Raw genomic sequence first — 17669 nt, 5'->3', positions numbered from 1 at the left:
ACAAATTCAAAGACTATACTGCGGTATAATTTAAAACAGTTTGAGTGTTGGATGATGATAATCTGAAGATTAATGTCTCAAATAGTAAGGTCAATTTAAATGAGTAATACTTCTTAAGAGCAAAAAGTAGCGACTGGAGACTGTTTCTCACATTCAATTTTTTGCTTTGAGCTGTCGTCCATCTCCCAGATGTCTTTTTTCAGTCACTAGGGAGACATCCATCCACCTACTCACTGAATTTTTTACACCACTCTCCAATAAGACTCCATAAGAGGTTGTAAGAAGGAGGTACACTATATGCAGAATGTGTCTTCCTCGCATGAGGTGCTGCCCTTTAAAACTGTGTCGAATATAAATATGCCAATGAATGTCTAGGGCCTCTCCGAGTTTCCACTGGCCATTCCTGTAAATCATTTATCAATTTATATTTCATACCAGAGCAGCACTCTGTGTTAGGTTTAATGTTGAGGCAGTGTCGATAGTACATCCATATGCCACTCTGCCAGATGAATTTTGGGTCTAAAAATTAAGGTTAAAATGCACAGTGAGTCTCCCTGCCTCATAAAAGGAGTCATGTACTGTATTCCATTTATGTAGACAATTTAATGTTCCATCAGTATGCAGCAGTGTGACTCTCGAAGGCAGCTTTAAAATAGTGTGGACAGTGCAATTATTGGAAGATCATTGTCATGGCAACTACTTAGAGTTGATATAAAAATCGACTTGCCATTGTTCAAATGCCTTTTTTTTTGTGATATACAAAATGACAAAAAATAAATAACTCAAATCATTTTTCTTGATGAATGTGACCAATACTATAATAAGTGTGTTATGGTCCACTGAAACAAATCTTGAGTTTTTGCCCATAATCCCAAAAGGTATGTTTGGCAAAGAACACCATGCCTATAGTGAATCATGGGGGTGGCTGCACTTTTTTTTTTTTAAATAAAGATATAACATGGGCCTAGTCAAGTTGGAATCAATTATGAACAGTTCGAAATACTGTAGCAGTGAATGTACTTGCAGTTAATCATAGGTGCTTTAAATGTCTGTGCTGACTCCCATTTAACATGCATTTGAATACACATCCCAGTTATAAAAGGGTTTGCAAACTTGTACAACCACATAATTTAAATTAATCCCCTCGAAAAGATTTAGATAAAATCGAGTTGTGCAGGTTGTAGGTTACATTAATGGTGGATTTTTTCTTTTTAATTATTTATCTTGGTGTCACGTGATCTTTACATTGATATCACATGTCATAGCAGCTGTAAAACGTCAATTGTGATTAATGTTGTGGCGCATGTAAATGGCAGAAGTTCAAAAACTTAGGTTAAGGCGAAATGAAGTTTACCTGTGTAAGGTCACACAGTACATTTTTGTCATGTTTGGTCTGTGTTGATTTGGGCTTTTTTTGGTTTTGTGTTCTCAGTGTTTCTGTGTCTGTCTCGTCAGTGATTATTGTGTCACCTGTGGGCATTCCACTCCCTAGTGTTGGCCAATCGACTCCCTCCTACCTTGTGTCTCTTGTCCATGTGTTTCTCGTTATCTCGTCAGTGTGCTTGTATTTAAGTTGCTAGTTTTTGTTCAGTCCTTGTCTGGTCATTGTCGTGTAGTTGCTGTTGTCGGCCTTGTTATTGTTACTGTTTAGAACTGAGCTGCCTGTTGTTAAGCCTTGTCAACCCGCCAAGCCTCAGAACTACGCCAAACAAAGCCGATCACCACACCAAGCCAAGCCAAGCCTCGTTACCACGCCAAACATCAATACTCGGTCAATTGTATTCCTATCAGTTCACTAAAATCTTACAAACTGTGCTCCTGCCTCACCTACCTGCATTTGGGTCCTTCCCGTCTTGCATCATGCCGAGTCGAGACTATTTTAGTTTCATCCTGTAATTTCCCCAGAAGCCGAATAGTTTTTATGAGTGGTGTGAGTCTTTCTGCTGTTGCCCTGCACAAAATAGATAGTTGTTATAGTAGTTATAAATATTGTGGTTGTGCTGAATTGTGCCATTAAAAACAAACAAAATGCAGCTTTTTTCCATCCCTACCTGAACACAATTAGAGAAGCACATCTGTTGGCTTCACCTCCGCTGAACTTTTCTTTACACTACTTTTGATCTATCCTGTCATGGCTGCAACAGCTCGAGCGTCACGTGCTTATCCACATCCGTGATCTTGTCATTAATATACGGTCTTTGAGATGAAAGTGATGGAAAACAGTGAGTTAAAAGCAGAGAAATTTGATTTCAACGTGGATGATTTTGTTTTACTTATTGTGATGCTTATTGTGTCTTCAACTGCTACTGTGGTAAAATATGAAAAACGTACTCAACTCTCCCGTGTCTCATTCAGTATAGAATTAAAATAGCACAATTTTCAGCCTGTGAGCAGTTGCTCATTAAGACGTTCTTGTCTTGTGTTGTGTTTCTCTCAAATGCAAGATATTTTAAGATTTGTTGGTTGTCTCGTTGACATTTCATATCCCAATTACCCATGGAAAATGTTGGACATAATAGTAACCTACTCATCACGTGGTGTGCGATACTGCAAGATTTTTGTGACAGTCCCATACCAAATAAATACAGGTCCGGTATCGCTGATATCAATACTAATATTTTTAAGCGTGTGTGTGTGTGTGTGTGTGTGTGTGCGTGTGTGGGTGCGTGTGTGTGTGTGTATCAGTAAAAACCAAGAAAGGATTTGGTCAACATTTAAAAGTTTCTAAGTAATATTTAAAAAATATTTTGCTCACTTTGCAAAGCCAAATTCAAATACCATATTAGTTGTACATCTTTGGTGTATCATTCAACTGTTGTATTTTACAGGAAAATAAGCGTATTCAAGGATCAACAAAAGCTATTATAACAGTCTTTGAATCAAAATATACTTGAATTTTTTCCTACATTAATTCCAAGATTATACTCAAGTAATTATCGGTTCCAAGCTTTGGAAAAAATTGTAGTTGGAAAATGTGATTAATCGCGATCAACTTTTAAAACATTTTTGTCTTCATGATTATATTACAATGTACCCGGTGGTCAAGTTACACACACCCGAAGCAGTTGTAATGAATTAATCAGGTTGCATTACATTTTTATTTTTTACATTGCATTTAATTATTACTATTTGTTAGGTGGCTTGAACAAATTAATGGCATTTCCATTCACTTCAATAAACAGCACTGTATTTGAAGTCAACTATACGTAATTCAATCATAGAAGATGTGAGACTGTCTCTAAATCTGAATGTGTTTTTTTATTCATTCCCCGAAACAAAATGTCACCACTTTTATAGCCAAACAGGAGAGCATTTCTAGCTAAATCAATGTACCGGTACATTGTGACGACATTGGCCCAGGAAAAAGGGCATTGGAGTGAGGAACCGACTCCAGGAGGAAATGAATTTTTTCTCTCTGAACCGTCTGATCAATGAGATAGAGATCTCGTGGTCAATGTTCCACTTTCCTAAACGGCACCATGGGAGCCGCAGCACTCTTCATCTTTATCACTAGGCTGCTACATCCACGGCTACTGGGACCAGAAGCAGGCTCATTACTGCCACAAATTGAGATCTCACTGGCGGGACTGACACCAAGATGAGTTGGTTGCTAAGGGTGTAGTTGCTACAGCCATGTTGTGCCTTTATTTCTTTACCATTCGATATTTTTTACTCAGCGTTATCTGAATTTCAACAGCTGATCGTACACAGTAAATCTCTCATAAAGTGCTTAATGGGAAAGGGGTTCAGGGAGGTCTACCACATGCAAGCTCTCATTTCCTACTGCCCTGCGGAACCATCCCCATCAACTTAATAAGCATCAAATGCTAATGGGAAGTTGCCAGCAAAATAGCCATGCACTTGTTCAATTTGCAATAGATTACACTATCAAAAAGGGGTTGCATTTCTGTCCCTCAAGGCACAATCTGCCCATCACCTTACAGGGCTCATTAGTAGACACTTTTATTGAGCCACATATAGATATATGGATGGCATGTTCCGCGCTACAAAAATGCAATTGTCATTGGTGTAAAATCTGAATATTTGAACATATCCCTTTAGTCACAAGCCATTATATCTGGAAATGCACACTTATTTAAAGTGTACCTGTGGTGGTCGCAAAGAAAGATATATTGTTTATCAAGAATAATTGCATCCAAATGTGTTTTGGTTACACTGGTTGTTTTAAAGCAAGCCTAAAATAGCATGACAGCTAATGCGCACAGACACACTTGCTCCTTCTTGGCCTGCGGGTGGCGGAGCCGTGACATAGCGTAGAAACAAACAGTATACCTAAAAAAATACATTCAATCACATGTAACTAATGTTGATTAAGATAGTAAAAACATGAAGTCGGCGGCAGCCGAGTACTTCAAAGTCTGCGATCATGTAAAGCCCCCATTCTGCAAAAAGCTTTTGAAAAGACCACAAAAGCACACGTCTGCCCTACAACAGCTTCACAAACGCCTTCTTAATGGTCTCAAGCTACGAGTGATGCAATAAATAAAACAATAAGCCACTTAAGTGGATATTAATATGAAACGGAGACTTACCTCCATGACACACGATGGTCCGTCTGCAACGAAGCATAAAAGAGATCGACTTCAAACAAACAAGCCAACTTAATCCGGCGAACCTTACTATTTTCACTCATCATTGTCTTAAAAAACACACAAACGTTAAATAGGGCCGACACTTTTGACACACAGCTTGCAAAGAACGAGGAAACGGAGGTGATTTTGCCAGACTTCTGCAAACACACATGCACTTATCAAACATATGTTGTGTTCAAGAGCACATTCACAAAATCACTGACTGGGAAATGAATATATGCTCAGGTGAATATACCACACCATCATATATATATATATATATATATATATATATATATATATATACCATCAGTGACTATATAATCTGTTGATTTCTTTACGCTGTCTTTTTTTAATATTTAGTATTTAATGCAGTGCTACTTGTATTTATTAAAAATATGATGAACAATTGTGCTGGTTTATGAGGGCATTTCAATGAGGAAAACTGATTTAAGGTGCATTGCAGCAGACCATTTGGCGACAAGTGTTTCAAGGACATATCCCTTTCATCATCCAAGCCTGTGTTGTGTGCTAATTGATAGCCAGGACTTTGCAACATGTGTACTGTAAACAACACCCTTCAAACATCACCACCAAACTGTGTGAACGTTCCTGCAGCCGCGCCTGACATGTTTGATGACCCATAAAAAATTTTGTGATGAAGAGGTTTAGCGCTCCTGCCACTTGGGGTTCAAACCAACAGATGTACTTCCACATTATGGCTCTGCTCCATATGGCTGGCTCACCTACTCGCACCGCCTCTACAACAGGCTCCACGTGGGTTCATAGCAGACAGGTAGCAGAAAGGCTTACACTTTATAGCAGGGAAATAACTCCAGCTCAGTAGCTTTTAATTCCTGTCCAAATTTGAATGTACTGTTCAAATTTGTAAAGCTGAGTTGAACTAAAATTGCACTCAATGGAGCACAAATCATTGCCAAGGCTGTAACATTTGCCCGGGCATTTGCCCGGAATGACGGACTGACGCATGTTATCGAATGTAATGTCAGTGATATCATCACTAACCGCATCTGTCAGTGATGGACTGATGGACCGTCACTGACGGACATCCGTTTTGCAGATTTTTTTGGGAGGAGGGAGGGCGGGGGTAGTGACAGACCGACAGACTTCTGGCAGACTAACTGACGAACTCGCCTGACGGACTGACTGAAGAATTGACGATGACAGTTATGTTTGTCACGAAAACTGACGGACCGGGAAAATTTTGCAAAATGCTCACCTCTGTCCTTTTGTTCCCGGTGGCCTAAAACTGGGTTGTCATTGCTGCCAGCATCGCAGTGTAAATGTTGCCTAACAATACAATATAATACATAGAACATTTCATAACAGCTACAGCTGTAACCAAAACAAACAAAGATGCATAATTGGCATAGGTAATTACAGTAAGTCAGTGGACATTAGATCACTTGGCTTTGCAATCTAAGGTTTCCAGCTCTATTTTAGGTCATGCCAGCAATAATAAATGTAAGCATATTGTAAGCACAGTGTAACCGGGTTGACATGTGTTTGCCGCTGAACAAAGGTACATTCTCTTCCCTGTTGTGGAGCCTGGCGTGGATTGTATTTGTACTCCAGTGACAACGTCCTCATTAAACGCCTGTCAAGCCGCGGTCTGAAGACCTGCCATGCCTTCTGTCACGCTGCGTGGTGCGGTCAAATGATTAATTCTATTTACAATATTACTAAAAGAGCTGCCAGCCAAAGTTCAAAACATGCAAGAAGAGGATAAACAAAATCACGTCCCGTCTTCAACACAGCCACATTGTCATTACATTATAATATGTATTAAATACAATGGAAACCAACAACATTGACTCAGTAAACATGTATTCACTGCCAAAGGGTGGTAGTTTTCAGTGTTTGATATGTCTGCCAACAAACATGAGGCAGCATACAAAAACTTTGATAATACAAGAACTAAAAAGCGTAACTTGCATATTTCTTTATATGTCTATTTTGTGACCAAATGCTATATCTTACATTCCTGCAATCCAAATTTCCGGAGGACACTTGAGGCAAAAAAAAAAAAAGGCCTGTCACAGCAACATCATCAGTTTAATGTGTGTGCGTACGTAACTTCCTGTATGTGACCTATCACAACAACAAAAAAAACTTGACGGGGAAAAATTGCGCAAGTGTACAGCGGCCGGACTTCTCAACGCTGCGTGCGCACAAAACAGGCGTGAAAGATGCATACGCAATGTGCTGCGTTAAGTACGTGACCCTCTCCCCCAAAAATTGAGGGAAAAAAGTCCGGAAGCTTTAGCCCATCCGTACGCACATTTTGGGGTCAAAAAAATTCAGCGATGCAGTCGGTGAGGTGGTGAATTGAAGATCTTTTCTCCGAAGGGTGTCCAGTTTCACTCAGAATTGAACGTTCATATATCATTCGTATTATATTATACTTATAGATTTTGCACTTTATGTGCAACTTTGTTCTTTATGTTTTGCCTATCCATTTATAAAGGTGCTGCTCATGCTTTTTAAAGTGCCCTTCTTGGATGAATGAAGTGTTTTGACTCCAAAATCACATATTTGTTCGGTGTGATATGGCGGAGGGGGTGGGGGGGCTGAGAGGTTTTCTTCTAGTGACTCTCTTGTCTCGTAACTCTAGAGGAATAAACAAAGGACACAAAACCACTCTGTTCTTTTATCATCACTTTTTCACTTATTGTATATTGTCAATGAAAGACTGAGCAGCGCTTCAATTTCTTGAGTGTAGGCATCGATGACTCAGGTTGCAACGTCACACCCCAAAAAAATTGTCAACTGCATCAACTGGGGGGGGCTTTGAATTTACTTGATTCAGAAGGTTGCACATGATTAAAAATAACGTAATTGTCTACTCTTAAAAATATTTCAATATAGTGTAACAAATTGGGTTATCTGTGTTGTGATGACATTTGTGTTTTACTGAGTTTTGTTGTTCCCGAGACTCGTTGGATGTGAGGGGTGTGCGAGTGAGGGAGGTGTGAGTGCCAGAGCAGACTATGAGAAGGAAGAGAGATCCGTGTGTCCTTATGACGATGTTCTGTTGTTGCACTGTGGCACGCCCACGCCAACCACAGTAGCCGTGCTGGAATAATAAAAAGGGAAATAATTAATTAAGATATATCTGTTGTTGTGTCTTTTGGAAAACATTACCATATGTTTGTTTTACACAAGTTTGTCATGTGCAACCAATTTACATGTCCGGATTAAATGAATCCAATTAAAAAAAAATTCAGTAGCTGATGATGTTGCTGCATAGTCCACCCGCAGCACGGCCGCATTTGCTGTGACGCGCTTGGGGTTCGAAGCTACACTCCTGCGTGGTTCACCGGCTGGGAACCAAATTGCGCTGAATGCTGAGCTAAAACATCCCGGCCACCAACGAAAATGGGTCTCCTTTTAGGACCCATGAGCTGTCAAAAAGCCACGGCCAACGGGAAATGGAAACCTTGCCGTGGCCATTGAAGCATCACTGCAAAAAATAGACAATAGAAGATTACATTGAAGATACATGGCAAAAATTAGCTTCTGACTACGCTTATTCTGTTTTTTTTTTTTTTTTCAAAGTTCACATCTTTTGCTTATCGCCTACAAAATGGGCGTCCGTCATAGGCGGATAGTCGGACCGGCCCGTCACATAGGCGTCATCCCAGCTCTGGTATTGAACAAAACATACACGCTCCACTCGCTTAGACTTAATGTCTACTGTCCATTTTATAGCCTAAGTACAGTATTTCTATGACAGATCAGCCTTCCTGCCAAGCTTTTACTGTGAACTGAAGTACATCATGTCCTTGACGTTTATATCGTCTGTGGTTTGTACAAAAAAATAAAAACTACATGTAACAAATTGAAACTGCAAAATGTCCAATTTCACACCATTCTTCATTATTGTGGAATGTCTTTCTTGCCTTTTTTGCAATTTCTCTCATGGAAACTTACACTTGGTCAGTATCATATAACAATCCACCTGTAGGCTTTGTCTCGGCTTTTTCTCTTCTTTGACTTGTACTCTGTCTTCATCTCCTCATGCTCCTGTCAGCCTGCTGACATGCTTTTGTCTTTCGGCAGTAGTCAACGCTGCAACTCTTCAGAGTAATGCCACCAGAAAGCACACGCTACCTTTGGGTCTTCATGTTTGTAAATATTAGATATTTTCTTCCCCCCACACAATTTTCAGATGCAATTAAGCCTGCTCCCATGGCAATAATGACTCTGAGCAAATGCTTAAATAATAATATAATACACATCAGTTTAATTTCAAACAGCAAATGTTGACTTTTGGATATTTGTTTTGTGCCTGACTAATTTTTTTACTAGTTTAATTTTTCAAACAGAAAATTAAACACCTTAAAAACAGGGAGAGGGAAAATATTAGATTCATTTGCATTCATCAGATAAAATATAACTATATTTTATCAAATATTCTACATTAAAATAGTAATAAGCGGAAACAGACCCTCAAACTCCATGGAACAAATATCGGACCTCAATTTCTGTTCCCACGTGATAAGAGGGTACAGTGCCACCTCAGTTTTGTTTGGAATTTCCCCCGTTGAGATCAACTGTATTTGGAATCATTTGTTCAAAAGTCCAAACTGCCATCATTCTAAAATGTTTATTAACTGGAAAGGTTTTGGAATATTTGAACATTGCCGTGTATGTTTAAGTAAATCACTCTAATGGTATGACATTACCAACAATAAGTCACTTTTTAGACCCTCTTGCAACTTGAATGACAAGGAACGGTAGTAAGACACAAGTGGCATGTCGCCGTTTTCACCAGCTGGGATCTCACATGGACTGACGTGTGGTGCAGGGAACGAGGATTAACAGGTATTTTGTCGTGGTAAATTATCGGCTATTTTCATCTGGGGATGCACTTGGCAGGGTTATCGAGCATACCGTCAAGGAAAAGGCACATTTACATATATTGATAGGCTGATTTACGATTGTCATATTTGATAAATATATGAGTCATATAAAGGAATACCCATCCTTAGGAAGAAGTAAATGAGCTACATTTACTCCCATTACAATTGCATTCTTCTTTGCAATCCTAGCAGAAGCTTCTTGCATTGTCTTAGAGGTATTCACCTACGGTCATACATGGGAAAGATTTTCTTGAGATTAATAAACGAATGCGGGTGAATTATATGAGCTGTTGGTTGCAGATAAGAAGTGTGGCAGGGGCCTCAAATGTGGTTGACAGCTTGCTGTTCTTCATGCGGGATTTTCTGTCTTCGGAGCACCTCTGAGTCAAAACTGTTAGGTAATCAATTCATTAGTCAATTGCTTTGATTGCTGTCATGAGGGGGCAATATGTTAAGATAGTGCTGAACTGTTTCAATGCGGATATACTGAGTGGGGATTGCTCAGTTTTTCATATGTGACATCATGTTACTTAGCCTGTGATATTGTTTTTTTAAGACCTGATTATTTTTCCATATATTCCTTTTCCATGACGGTCAGCCGCATTAAAGGTCCTATGTGTAGAATTTAGTTCCATCTAATGGTGAACTAATAGAATGCACGTGCACTACGGTGCCACAGAGAGACCACACTTCACAAGCCTACCACCAATGTATTCAGCAGAGGTGCGAGCAAAATGTCATCACAAATGACTTCTAGTATTCTAGGATTACAAAAACGTAAACAATGATTTCAGCCAAATTTTTCGCTCACGATGAACCCGTTCATGCTCCGTGCACTGATTTGCTAGCTAACAGCCAATCAGAGTGACCAAACGTCATGACTCACGACGCTGATTCAACATGCTGAAATGTCCAATCGACGCTGCATGACAGGCTCCGATGCTACGACGGTGGTCACTACACCAATCAGACGGCGCAATCAGCTGCTTCCTGACCTCTGACGTTGGCTTGGTGTATCTAGGTCTTTAAAATGGTCTCGCTTCAACCTCCACCCTTTCGGTACAATCACAATAAGATATAAGAATAAGAATGTCCTCTGTTACATCTTTAGACAGCAAACACGTTGCGCCTGAATCAACACCACCTTGGCTCATCGCAGCGAAGCAGTATGATCCATTTTCCCTTGATTGCTTCAAGACACAATTAATCAACAATCAATTCCACACAATAGACCAAATTCTTAATGAGCAATTAATCGTTTCTTTGCCCATCCCCAAAAGGGAGTTTCTTTTTTAGTAACACAGCAAACACCAAGTGAAAGTTCAGAGAAGTGAGACAGGTAAGCAGTGGAATTTAGAATGGAACAGGCTGGGGCACAAAGAAACACGAGAAAAAGTGACAGACTTAGAAAATGGAAGTGCAAAATTGACAAATCCAATTGGAACAATCAAATACACTCCTGAAGGGGGGCTGAGTTCCCCTGCGTGCTATACAACTATTACCCAGGTTTAGGGTTCCTAATTACCCAAGTTTGAGTGTTCCATCGGGGCTGTCACTGCTGGCTGCACCTCCATCCATCCAAGACACCAAGGGACTCAATTACACGACAATGGGCAAGGATTGAAAACTAATCAAGGGAATATGGGGACAAGGAGGAATGCAATGTATGGCCATTGAGAAGAATACAGACAAGCAATCTGCCGTGATGAAGAGGCTCCCATCCCCGTTGCTCTTCTCAGACCCAGCATGTCCTCCAGTATCCCCTTCAAGCCTCACTGGGCTCCACCCTAATGCCTGGCCAGCTGACTGACCCAACACCTGCTACTCACTCTCACCCCATTTCCCACTCAGGTCAACCTTGGTCGTGACTATGTGGTCACATCATCATATTGAAGCAGACACTAATTTCATTCAGGGGAAATAGATAGACAATTTGGGTTGGAATAGTGATACAATAGGGTTTAGGAAGTGCCAGTTTGTTGTTGTTAGAAGGATACATTGTTGCCCACAGTCACATAGACTAGTTGCCATGATAAAACATTTAGTGCCTTTGCAGTTTAGCACACTCACGTCATGGTTTAGAAGCACTTTTGCACAGAGAATTCCGGATCGTGCCACCGGAGAGGTGTTTAACGTTAGAGGTTCTGCTACATCTGCTCACTGGCAGTAGAAATTAGCCAGTGTCAGAAATAACTTTTAGTACACGTGGGGTTGTTTGTATTTAATTGCAGGCCACACGGGGATACACAGATTTATAATACTACAGCAAAGCAACACTGTGAGAACAAGGGTAATCAATTTGAAGATCACATGACCAACTGAAGTGGACAGGATAAGTGTATTTATTGATTCTCATGGAGGGCTTGGCTGACTTTTCTTTTCTTACCCTCCGTGTCTAATTTTTGATGACATGGGAAACACTGTAGACTTTTATACTCATTAATGATATCCTTTTCGCTGAATACTACTAAGCCAGGATTTACCCAGGGTTTTGGACACAATTAAAAACCACAAAATGTGCTCTATTATATTAAAAAAAAATCTCTGATCAGAAAAGTTTGCCTTTCTAATTTTCTGTGATAATGAAGTGAATGATGTCATTCGTGTGAAAGAGTTACAAATGTTGTTTCAACCTCTTGTAAGTATATCATTGTTGATTTCCCCAAAAGGTTCCCTGTTATAGCTATAAAATACTATCAGCACCAGCAATTATATTTATGATATGTGCTGCTATTTTGTCATTGTCATATCACCTGAAATCAAACTGCTAACCTGAGCCATAGTCACATGTTTTAAAACAGTGGCTGAGGGGGCGTTGAAACGAATTCTCTCCAGCAAAAGCTTGTTCTTGTGGGTGGTATGACAACAAATTCTGCGATCCATACAGAGATCTTAGTCACTCACTAAAATTGTGTGTTCTGAGTATGCGTCTGCAGCCGAATAGACCCCTGGGTTTTCTTTGACTCGCAAAAGAAAAACATATACTCACAGGCGCACACACAATGTTTTTTGTCTGATGGCGTTCCTCCTTCTTATGTTTTCTATCTTACACTCTGGCAATTTTGTATATGTTTGCGGTTGAGCGTGTTATGTCAAAGCGTGTCAGAAGTGGGATGTCAGCTTCAGCCTGATGTCAAATATGGATTGCAGGTATTAACCTGAGACTTTTCTTTGAAGCGGGAGGGTGAGCTGAGCTTAAGCTATTCAATTGTATTCTATTGTTTTCTATTCTATTTTAACCAAGAGTTGAAGGTATTATCACTCCCCGAACATCTCACAGCAATGGTGTCAGAAGTTTGATAGTTGGTTCCTCCTCAGGCTTCTCTTAGGATTAGTGTCAGAAGTGAGATAGTCAGCCTTTATTTGAAGCCAGTTGAAATAAAGGTTGAGGGGACTACTCTTCAGACAACTATCAGATAGTGTCAAAAATGTTGGGCCTCCTCTGACCTCCCTGACAAATCGTGTCAGAAGTAGGATGGTTAGCCGTGATTTGACACGGTTCAAATCCGGGTTGTGGATGCTACGCCTCAGACATCTGTCTAAGAAATGTCCGAAGTGGTAAAACTGGTTTCAAATCCAGGTTGAGGGTACTGTCCTCAGGCTTCTGTGAAAAATGCTGTCAGAAGTGGAATAGTCAACGTTTGAAACACAGGTTGCGGGTACTATTTCTCAGACAACTAACTGTCAGGTAGTGTGAGAAATGTGATGGTCAGCTGTGAGGCTGTACATAGCATGACTTTGGATTAGGTGATCGCTCAACACCTCACCTCATAGATAATGGCAATCCGAAATAACCTGGCTTTGATTTTTCGAACCTATAAACTCTTGCTACAATTCAGGTTCCATGTAGTCCTCAGACCTCCTTGACCAAATGGTCTATGGTTAACATTTAAACTTAAATTGTACTCTCCACATCCTTGTCTCTGTGCAGGTGCCCTACGTGAAGGTGGCTCCAGAAGACATTCTCAAGGTCCAGTTCCCTCGGTTCACCACTCTCGACCTGAGGCCAACCAACATGGATGTCAGTCTGGCTATAGCGAGCCTTCTCACCTTTTTTAACAGCACCACAGCCTGCCTCATCTGTGCACAGGCCGACTGTGAGTATAGAATCGTTGCACACACTGGTGTGCACACGCGGGGAGCTCGTTCGCCAACTCCCATCCCTACACCTGCCGACAAAGAGCAAACAGTGTTTCGTGTGTTTTTCCTTTAAGATGTGTTGACACACCAAGCTATCCCAGATGCACAACAACTGTGTTCCAGCAGCAGATGCAGCACTTTATCAAACTCTCACCCTCTGACACTTTGTCTGAAGCAGCTGCTGCAATCCACAAAGCGTGCTTGATGCGAACATCCCAAAATAAACAGTCTACACTCCATAATCGTCATCTTAAAATCCAAATTAAATATAGCGTGTCTATGTGTATTCCCTGAACACCACCTGATAAGGATCAAACCTTGACAGATGAAAGAAAAGAAAAAGAGAGCAAATTTTGTAATTGAAGCCCGCATTGATCTCACCAACTCCTTGTCAAAGGCACTCGTTAGATTCCAAAGATACTAAACTGAATGACCTCAAAAAAGCCTCTCAATCCCCTTGGGGCAAATTTATTTTCGCAAATAGAAAGGAAGATTAAATCATGGTCTGTTCTCACCCTCTTGTAGTCCAGGGAGCAGTAATTACAACTCCCCAGACAAAGACACCATGACCCTGAGTGGCAGCAGCTAACCTTTTTCTTCGTTTCACTGTCAGCTTTTCACTTTCAGGAACAGAAATACATTAAACATATATCAAACAGGACACAGTTGGAATTGAGACATGTCGTAGCACCCACCTTGATCTCAGTGTGCACTACTTTAGGTTCCTCTTTGACTGGTGCTCACCATTCATTCCTAGTAGTAGTACATATGTCACTCACAGCATGCCACACTGACATGGTCACACTTTATTAATAGATTTGTTACCTCTTTCCATACAAGTATATACACATATGCACAAACAATACATTTTTCTAATGCACAAAAATCAACCAATATCTTATATTCTTATCTAAATGTCTTAAATTGGTATGTAAAAACAATTTATCCAAATGTAACGAGGTGTTTCTTCCTATAGTGTAGGTCTGAGGTCATGCAGAGCTTGGATCCTGTTTTTCTGAAGAGGAGTTGATTATTTCACCTCACAGCCTTGGCCAAAAATAATGATTAGAATGCTGGCTTCTAAGGCGCCCTTAGGACGTAGACTTGGGTGTGTTGGGACAAAAGGAACACATTTTAAGCTGTGTGCTGGCATGCTACAAGAGGTCTGAAAAGGAAATGAGGGGAAAAAAATGAAATAGGAGAGTGGTTTGTTGAGAATGATGCTGAGCAACAAATCATAAGCAAAATATAGTGATTGGGTTGAGGAAAGGGGACAGATAACAACTAGTCTCATACAGTGGCATCAAATATGAGCTTGTCCCGAAAATTGGGCATATTGATTGCATTCTCTCCCTGACCCTTTTCCATTCAGTGGAAAACTGAGTGGCATGCCCTCGTTTTGTGTGCAAGGGCCGCCAGAATCATTTGGTCCCAGCTCCCTGAGCCGTGCCCCTTCCCCATTGACTGCTGCAGTCAGACATTGGCTTGGCAGTATACTGTCAATGGCTTGTCCACATGTTCTGGCTTCATTAATCATCCACACCACCGAGAGCCTAATAGAGTGTGACCAATTCCTGCATATTTTTCAACGATGGCTGAGGACACATTTGAGCGGAGGTGTAATTGTGCCCAAAGGTAGATTGTACGCCAACACCGACATTAGTCGAGCTACAATTCGCGTGATGCAATGTTATTGCAATGTTTGAACAATGTCCCTATACAGCAACTGTGCAGTAACTGATATAAGGATGAAACCTGTTCACGGCATGTCAAGCAATAACATGTAACTGAGGAAGGGAAAATGTTTTTACCGTAACAATATCCTTTCACATCAAACATACAATATATGTTAGAATATGATCAGACATTTTGCCTGCAAATGTTGAGCGAATGCCTACATCACTGCTGATGGGGGCATACTTGGTAGGCCTATTCTCTGAGTTTGATTAAAAGAAGCCCAAAATATATTATCGATGCAATATATTTCTTTTCTGTTACTCAGTAGGATGTTTGCCTGTCTTCCACTAACACTCCCAATACCATCACTTCAAACTTCATTTTGCGCTTGCGGTGCTCTAACAAATGTTCCATAGTGAAACTGAAAACCATCAGAGCTATATGATACACAAAAACCTCTTTTAAATATGGTAGTCTCCACCCCATTTTCACCTGTAACCAACAGTCACAGACTTACTGTAGATATGAATGGAATCACAATGCCGCTTACTTGCCGTAGTGAGAAGTGAAGCCACCCGTAGCAATCTTGCGTTGCCACTCGCTAAGCACGCCTAACTTGAATACATTGTTTTATCTGGGGCTTTTCATGTTATTTTCTGTCCCTACGGCGAAAATTCCATAGTGTGTGGCGTAAGGTTGTATCATTAAGTCTGGGAGAAGCGCTACATGCACATTTCAATGGTAAGAATATAATTATGAATTTCCTCTTATAAGATATGGGGGGTTCTCAGAAATTATTGTCCAGGAGTGTGAAATGAGAGCCCAAAAATAAACTTGTTTAAAACCAGGTAAAAATTATTAATAAATATCGTTGGCTCACCCCTTTGTTCGCAAGAGATTGTTGAATCCTGTGGTCCACTCCATTGTTTCATATTAGAGCACTTGGTACCTGGGTACCAAGCACTGAGCACTCAAGTAAAAAAATAAATAAATAATGAATTATTTTCACACTTTAAACAGCTTCACTACCCTCATACAAAGATAGTCAGTTGAAAAACTGGCACAAATGACCAATTGTATGTAGAAAATTAACTCTGAATGTTGAACAACGGCCATCATGTTACACCGTTACTTTGGCGGCAGGATAGACACCAACAAATGATCAGCGTTTAAACATCTGGTCGAACCATATATTCTGAGAGCCACCTGAATATTTCCGAGTGCTACTTAGGCGTCTGCATCATGTTGTCAGAACCATGAACAATGAAATGAAAGCAAAGCCCATCAGGACAAAATTTGCTGCGAAATGTAAACCTAACCTCTCAAAGTCATGATTCACGATACTGAGATAATATACTCTGAATGGGCAATGCAAACAGTGAAGTTCATAGTTTGAGAAGCTCTCATTACTCCATACAGGGATCATGTCGTAAACCACGCGCTGATAACGGTGTTTTTAACCAAATCCCGAAAGAAGTTGTCAGGAACAGTGCCAACGCAAGATGGCTGCCCACTAACTTCAGCCGCGAGGGTCTAATTGTTAGTCCATTATATATAATCCGTGCCACAGTGCACCCAACTTGATAGAGTAAAGGCTTCTTTCTAAACTGATGTCCGCACTTAGTTTGCCTTCGCGTGCAACCCACAGCCGTTATTTTGAAAATGTGTTGCAGTTTCACTCCAAGTCGTGGGGTGTCACTACGGCTGATACTGACGAGGACACCACAGTGTTGAATTTCCTCTTCGTTTACGGCTGATACTGACGAGGACACCACAGTGTTGAATTTCCTCTTCATTTTATGGCCAATTCCGGTCTGCGCTTTTACTGCCGAGCAATGATCAAAACGACAGTGAAAACAATGGATATCGTGCCTGCTGCAACAAAGGGACCAAGATGACAAGACGGTGCATTTAATTGTGCATTTAATGTTATGGTGCATTTAATTTTATTGGGAAATTAATCAGGAAGGTAGCGGCCAAGGTGATGTGTGCGTGTGTAGGCTTCTTTACACACGCATAAATGACATGACACCCACACCGCTGCCAAACTAGTTTGCTTTGCAGCAGCATCAAGCTGCGTGGTGCATCCTCTCTGCCGAGGTGACAAATAAATTTTCCTCAAAGAACCCAGCCGGGAAAAGTGTAACATGTGACATAACGGACCAATCACAAGGGAGCGCACGGTGCCGAAGGCGCAGTAACAATTTCTGACGTGTGCGCAGCATGTGTTGCAGACCTGTCGCCAACATGTCGCACAGCACTACACGTCATTCACCTTATACAAAACGGCAGTTGTCACCTGCGCCGACACGGGAGTATAAAGAGGAATTTCAACAGTGGGGCAATTCGTTACAAGGTAGAAATACAGTATTTG

The 17669-nt window shown here is 40.7% G+C and overlaps 1 protein-coding gene across 2 annotated transcripts in view; it reads left to right on the top strand.

Moving 5' to 3' along the window:
• grik4 (glutamate receptor, ionotropic, kainate 4) overlaps positions 1-17669 on the top strand; it is a 351164-nt gene that overhangs the window by 207228 nt on the left and 126267 nt on the right. For both annotated transcript variants that reach the window (XM_086035775.1, XM_086035774.1), the window contains exon 6: positions 13410-13575. In XM_086035775.1, coding sequence (XP_085891901.1) covers positions 13410-13575 — 166 coding nt within the window. The remainder of the gene's footprint in view (positions 1-13409; positions 13576-17669) is intronic.

Source organism: Filicampus tigris, chromosome 7 (genome assembly GCF_054856515.1).
Source record: "Filicampus tigris isolate MCC_2025a chromosome 7, RoL_Ftig_1.0, whole genome shotgun sequence".
Lineage (NCBI taxonomy): Eukaryota > Metazoa > Chordata > Actinopteri > Syngnathiformes > Syngnathidae > Filicampus > Filicampus tigris.
Note: the sequence above shows the minus strand (reverse complement) of the source record. Positions and strands in the feature narration are given on the sequence as shown.